The sequence below is a fragment of the Alosa sapidissima genome, chromosome 18, assembly GCF_018492685.1.
Source record: "Alosa sapidissima isolate fAloSap1 chromosome 18, fAloSap1.pri, whole genome shotgun sequence".
Lineage (NCBI taxonomy): Eukaryota > Metazoa > Chordata > Actinopteri > Clupeiformes > Clupeidae > Alosa > Alosa sapidissima.
In genome coordinates, this window is record NC_055974.1 from 23,959,150 (window position 1) to 23,966,494 (window position 7,345).

Consider the following 7,345-nt stretch of genomic DNA (forward strand, 5'->3'; position numbering starts at 1 on the left):
CTCCTAAATAAATAACAGGTGCAGCCTGTCACTTTGGTGTTGACATTCAAGGACCCATTGAGACACACAATTTAGCATTTGTGTCTACACAAAGACAGTCCTGAAAAGGTGACACAACTGTCAGCTGTCCTGGCCAAATGACACAAATTTGTACAACTGTTTTGAGCATCATCCAGGGGCGCCGCTGGGGGCGGGGGAGATCATCATCAGAGCTGGAGATGAACACCACCGTTTGGATTTAGCAGACGCCTTTGTCCAAAGCGACACATAAATATAAACAACATAATGATATTTAAAATTGAACAGGGAACAGACATATGGACGGATTATGAACTTTCAGGCCCCTGGGCCCAGATGTATTAAGGGCCCCCCACTAATTGTCGCATATATGGGAGGGGGGGGGTTGGGGGTCCTGCATTTTGGGGATGGCCAATACTTTAATTCAATCAGATTCAAAGCCTACATCCTGATTTTTTGATATTGAGGCAGTGATTCCATGCAAAGGCTTGGGCTTCAGGGCCCCCTGACCCCTTGGGCCCCTGGACCTAGGCCCAGTAGGCCCGTGCAGTAATCCATCCCTGGTTGACGTTTGTTTGTTTATGTATGTTTATATTTAAATTTACATACATTATGTTTTAACAAAGGACCAAACGAAACACACCAGAAAGGTAGCACTCTCCTCCCTTCCCAGAGAAACTCCACACAGGGTTTCATTTTGAGGGACAGGCTGCCTCTACTTTGTTTATTTCCATTTTTCGGAGCCTGGGCTAAACAGAGACCTTTTTTTACAGTGTGCTCACAGAATGGACAGCTAATGGATCATGAGGATATGATTGCTGAATGTGACAAAAAACATTTACAGACTTTATGGTGCGTTCAGGCCATATGGGAATATCAGGGACCGTCCGCGTGATTACGTTGTTTTTCCCACTGCGAGTGTTTATGTGCTTTGCCGTCGGAATGTGTGAAAAACATGATGATACAACAAACATACGCTAAATCTTAAATAAACAACTGTATTTGCTTAAAAAAATATGATGTAAGGTGCTTGCAAAAGAAGGATATGCAGCTTTCAAGTGACAAAAATGGCAAATCTCCAAGTTCATTAAAATTGTTGCACATGAAAGTCCACATGACAAATGAACTAGCCTACAACGTGACGACAAAAAGTGATGATGAGCCCACAACTGGGCAACTCCATTAGCAAAATCTTCCCCCAGTTTCCCACCTCGTATTCCCACATGAGGTGAGGTGAACAATGATGTTTTCACTGGGAAAAATGTTTTCCCATGTGGATGAACGCACCGTGAAATTGCTAAATGCTGACCTCACCCTTAAACTGCCCATCACACACCAACTGGGCGTGAGAGCCTAGATGTTGATGGCATGGCCCTGGTTTTAAACATTTGAAGCCGTATGGCGCCTTGCCTCCATCCTTTTATTTTTTAGGGAAATTACAGTTTGGGGAAATTATATTCTCTGTCAGTCAGTTAAATCTCATTAGTGATGTGATGTTAAGGAATTTAAAACAACTTGTCATGCAGACTTGCAACAGGGAACTATGATTTGTTAGAATTTGAAGAGACTAAAAAGGGAGGGGTAAAGGAGAGGAAGAAATCTGAAAGTGACAATGTTCCTGTTTCTTTAATAGACAAAAAGTATCACTTGTTTCTTTCATTTGTTATGACAGTGTAGAGTAGACATTCTGTGCTTAAAGTTTGTACTTCATTCTAGTTTTTTTCCATGAGAAGGGGAACACTTGAACACACACACACACACACACACACACACACAAACAAATACACAAAGACACACGTTTGTAGCAATGTTTCTCATGATAAAAACACCATGTGAGCCCATCATTTCAGAACTGATAATCATTCATTTAGTGGACATAACATCCAATGACTGAGACCTCTTCATTTTTGCCAGAGCCCTAGATCTGGGTTATCTCTAGGCTCTGATTTTTGCAGGACTGGACCGCCCCCTATTGGCTTTAATGGAAAAAACAACGTTTGCGGTAAATGCACAAATAAATAGATACGAATTTTGAAGATTTTGTGTTGACATCATATTTGTTTATTTCAGAACTTGCCACCTTTTTGCACCTTAATTTCTGCTACCAAAACACCATGTCGCCCATTATTCTTTATCTTAAATTAGAATAGGTAGGCTATGAGAATAAGATATGTTCATTTAAAAAATAAATACAAAAATGAAATAAAAGATTTGGCTACGTTTTTGTTTTTATACACCTGAAAGTACTACAATCTAAGTCTTTTGTATGCGAGATCGAAAGGGCTACACACAAATAAACGGATTGGTGTATATGGATATCTTTTAAACAGCGTGGCGCCTATGACTAGCCTAGCCTACTGGATGAGGGGCGACACGCTCCGCTCAGATGTTCCTTCATTGGCTTGTACGTGCGATTTAAACTTCAAAGCATTATGGCAATTTGGCAAACAGGCTTCAATCCTTGACAGTTTTGCCAGAATCAGACACCACATTGTTGTTTAATCAGTAGAAATGTTGGAATAGGGTCAAGAGAAAGGATGAAGGACGTATGGAAAATGTCATGGAATCGGGGACAGAAGTCGGACCAAATTACTGCAAAGTTGTAAGCTATAACTTCCCAAAGTTCTAGCTGACTTCAATGTCAGCATAGCGTTTAGGCTCACTTCCTCTCCCATTGCAATATTCTTTAAGCAGGGCTTGATTCTTTTTGTTACGAAACATTAATCACACGAAGAGTAAAAGACATTTTGTTAGTATCTAATTTTGTGACGGCATGTGGCAGAGATAAAATAGCATAATTAGCAAACACTTCAGTTCACTGAAGTCGACAGGTTGACAAAGGCTTCCACGGACTGCAGGTGGCGCCCTCGACTTGTTAGACATGCCACATAATGTGTGGGGTTACTGAAAGCCAGTCTGCCTTTGAGAGAAAAAGTAAATAGCCTATCCTTGTGTAGTGTACAGTAGGCTTACTCATGGAAAACCCACCCCAATTTTTAAGACAAGTATTCCCATCCTAAACTGACAAAGAGGAAAAGACCCCTTCACCACCTCTTTGACCCCCCCCCCCCCGCCCACAACCCCACTCCTCAGTCACCCCAGCTGTTTGTGACCTCACACGTGCCCACACCTGCCCACACATAGAATACAATGCCAGGAATGAAGTTCCAGCGTCTCAGCCTTAATGACTCATCTTGATAGAATCGGTTACCAGGCACTGATAGCGCTGGTTTGTTCCAAAGGAGGCCAGGGTGTCGTCAATAGTAAATCCTGCACATGCACATGCAGTTCTCTCTCGCGCTGTGTGTCCGTAGATAAGCATCTATAGCACATAGGAGACCCAGCCTGTCTCTTTGTCTTGTCTCGTCTGTTCTGGTCTGTCGCCCTACACGCTGTCACTCTGGTCCAGCTGTCTGGTGCGTCCACTGCCGCCGCCGCCGCCGACCTTCATCTTGACCTTGGGCTTGAACTGGACCCCTTTCGTGGGGCTCGTGCCTTTGCTCAGGCAGGGCAAGGAGCGCCGGAGCTCGTGGCGGGCGTTGTGGCACAGGAAGATGTAGAAGAGGGGGTCCAGGAGGGTGTTGAGGCTGGTGAGGCCGTAGCAGATGCGGTAGCACAGGTAGAGTGAGCGCTCCAGGTGGCAGGGGTCCTCCGTCAGCAGCAGCGCCATGAAGCGGTAGCCCCCCACCAGGTGGTACGGCCCGAAGACGACGATGAAGATGACGGTGATGACGACGAGCGTCCCCACGATGCGGCGGCGCTCCTGGGTCGAGACGGACGGCGAGTCGCGCAGGGTGACCCTGATCCTGGCCGAGGTGACTCTGTAAGAGGCCGAACGGCGAGAGTAAGGAAACAGTTCTCAAACAGTCTGGCCCAGATCTGGCCTGGGCCTGGCCCACATTTAGCCAACGTTTAAGGATTCTTGGCCACATACAGGAATGCAATGCAAAATCTGTAGTAACATGCTGTGGTGTTTCAACTCTTCCTATGCAAGTGTATACTGAGGGATCACCAATTGTTAGCAAAGATAAAGATGGCAGAATAAATAAATTAATACGGCAGAATATAATAATTGAAAAGGTTAGCGCAATATGTGTCTGACGTTAAGTGCAGTATGTCAAATGTCCCTGTATGGATTTGAAGCAGATGTCCTAGTACTTAAAAACACCACGCTTTTCCTCTTCTTGTACAACGGGTGTGCTTTACACAATGCTACAAAATAAAAATGGTTGCTCTGCAAAAACTTATAACATTGTCTTTAGCAGCCCCTGTTGCTACTAATGAAAATATTACAAGAAAATAAACGATTTTGGAGCGCAACCATTTTTATTTGTTGTTTTATGGATTCGAAGCAGAACCAATAGATCTGTGCCAGGTCAGGGCCGAGGCAATGCCAGAGGACATCACTATCTGTGCAGATTGTGCGAAAAGTATGTGCCTTCATTTCTGAAGAATGTGCCCATCTATCTGATCCTGTGATCTTAAGGTGAGAAGTGCGTGAGGTGAGACGTGCGCATTGTCTCTAAGTTCCACGTCACTGTGTCAGTATCATAGCTGCAGGTGCACAGTGTCAGTGAAAAGTTGATTTATAACATGCAATTATATATGCACACACATAGTATCTCTCTCTCTCTCTCTCTCTCTCTCTCTCTCTCTATCTCTCTCCCTTATCTCTCCCCCCCTCTCTCGCTCTTTCTCTCTGTCTATCTGTCTATCTTCCTCTTTGCCTTTACAGTAGATTTGCCTTTTTTAAAAATATGGATTTGGACTTTCTTTGAAGGTGGACAACACACCTCAAATACAGTCTTACAAAGTATTGGGGTTCATAGCAAGAGAGATCACTGTCAGAAATATGAGGCGTCAGTTAACATTCCTAATCTAAAATTGTGAAGGCTTCTATTTTTATATATTTCTCTCTCACTCCCTCTCCTTCTCTCTCTCTCTCTCTCTCTCTCTCTCACACACACACACACATACACACACACATACACAAAAAGATACACAGGTAAACACACACGTACACATGCACACACACACACACACACACACACATACACACACACACTCAGGTACTCTTTCTCTTGCTCCATCCACATTCTCACACTTACATATCTCACACACACACTATATGCTCCTCTCACCCCAGAATGCAGCAGGGCAGCAGAAAGCCCAGGGCCACCGTAGCGATCTTGAACTTGGCGTAGCGTGGGCTGATGGGGTACTGCTCCAAGCAAAGCCCTCTCTCTGGCTCGAACACGGACGGGTACAGCCCGCTCAGACAGAACAGGAACGTCAGCGTCCACACGGCCACCCCGGATAGCGCCGCCACGCGCACTTTCCGGAACCTTCTGCTGCTCAGCGGGTAGACGATAGCCAGACAGCGGTCCAGCGCGATCAGGCACAGGAACACCACGCTGGCGTAGACGTTGACGTAGAAGACGTAGCCCACCAGCTGGCAGGCGACCGAGCCGTACGCCCACCGGTGCGCCCTCTGCAGGTAGATGATCCACAGCGGAAGTGTGAGCAGCTGGAGCAGGTCCGACAGCAGCAGGTTGAGGATGTAGACCAGCTGGCAGCCACCCCCGCCGGAGCGGCCCAGTTGGTACAGTCCCCACAAAGAGAGCAGGTTGGCAGGAAGGCCCAGGGAGAAGGCCAGGCTGTAGATGTAGGTCAGACCATCTCGGTCGGTCTCCAGGGGGAGGTGGCAACTCCCATTAGTCAAGTCTAGTGAATATAAATCAAATAGATTATCTCATAACCTTAAGCAGGAGACCTTAAACAGCAGTGTCAATGCATAATATCACAACCTGTCTTACAGAAGTGTTTAATATAACTGCTAACAAACATTTCCAAAACCTCCAAAGATAAAATGTAGTCAAACACCAAAGAAGAAATGTCACATAATAAGTATACAATATGTCACAAATAATCAATAATGTAGAGTAGATTCTTTCAAAAGGTCCTGTGGTTGCAGGAGATTCTTACTTAGTATCATATTTGATCCAAAGGAGAGTTTTCCATGTCAGCTGAAACCTATTCTTAGGAGCAGTTGAGGTCACTCTACATCCTTAACCGTCACTTGCCTCGTTCATTTCGCTTCCAAAATCTTCAGGGACAGAGACGGAGATGAAATGACATACTGTGATTAGTGTGTATTTATTCACTTTCGCAATTAGCCAAAGTGGTTTCGTAGTGTTTTGGCGTTTTGGGTACATAGTGTAACACATTGCCATCACATTGACAACTTTGCCGTCAACATGATTTACCCACTTAAACCCACATGTAAAATGATCCACATAAACCTAACCTTGACCATAAGAATATCCAAACAGCATGTACTTGTGTAAGTGGTGCCGTTTATTGTACTATATTAACGTAATTGACTGACTCAATTTTCAAATACATTTACTCAAACTTCTTCAGTGCACAGAATCATGACAATTAGCCACAAACAACGTAATTAGAATGAATAAACAGCAACATGAGCATGAACAGATCACTTTTGAGGAAATTTTCACACTTACCCCAGCTCTTCGAAGGATGAGGGAGTCAGCTCAGAATAGCTAGCAGCCAGTACACAGTGTGTGTGTGTCTGTAAAAGTGTGTGTGTGTGTGTGTGTGTGTGTGTGGAGGGTTGCAGCACGGCAGACCTGTGTGAATAGCTTGTAGGGAACACGGTGGCCTGAAACAGGACTAGGGGAGCTTGTCTGGCGTTTTGATCGTTTTCCGCCACAGGAAGTCGTCCTCTCCTGCTCCCTCTGACTGACTCACATCCTGAAGGCCGAGAGAACGCCTTTATCCCCCCTGAACAAAAACAGCCCTGGCCTCCATGTGCACAGGCCATTATGTAGGAGAGTGATACGAGAAGGACCATGCAACAGACACACACACACACACACACACGTACAGAGAACACACAATGTACAGAGCACACACACACATCATACAGAGAGTACACACACTCAGCCACTCATGCACGCAGACACACATACATGTACAGGTTCGCACACTCGATCACACACGTTCACAAACAAACTCAAACATGCGCGTGGACACACACACACACACACACACACACACACACACACACACACACACACACACACACACACACACACACTGGCTTCCACTGTTGTGCCCTTGAGCAAGACACTTAACCCCAAGTTGCTTCGGGGACAATGTGATCCCTTGTAATATAGCTGACATATGTAAGTCACTTTGGTCAAGAAGTGTCTGCTAAATGTAATGTAATGTAATGTAATTCATGCACCCATACATACACATTCATATACACACACATCAGCGCAGCCAAAAACATGCAAACACA

The 7,345-nt window shown here is 45.1% G+C and overlaps 1 protein-coding gene across 1 annotated transcript; it reads right to left on the reverse strand.

Moving 5' to 3' along the window:
- Positions 1 to 1,619: 1,619 nt before the first annotated feature.
- On the reverse strand, positions 1,620 to 6,761 carry si:dkey-165a24.9 (probable G-protein coupled receptor 132). The gene is made up of 4 exons (XM_042069021.1): positions 6,543 to 6,761; positions 6,004 to 6,124; positions 5,160 to 5,742; positions 1,620 to 3,839 (listed from the first exon to the last, which is right to left on the reverse strand). The coding sequence occupies exons 2-4, from the start codon at positions 6,011 to 6,013 to the stop codon at positions 3,404 to 3,406; spliced, it is 1,029 nt and encodes a 342-aa protein (XP_041924955.1). The 5' UTR covers positions 6,014 to 6,124; positions 6,543 to 6,761; the 3' UTR covers positions 1,620 to 3,403.
- Positions 6,762 to 7,345: the final 584 nt, after the last annotated feature.

Excerpts from the sequence above, each read along its gene's own strand:
- si:dkey-165a24.9 (XM_042069021.1), bottom strand. Across the intron at positions 3,840-5,159 it reads CTGCCCTGCTGCATTCTGGG|AGTCACCTCGGCCAGGATCA; the intron begins GTGAGAGGAGCA and ends GGCCTCTTACAG.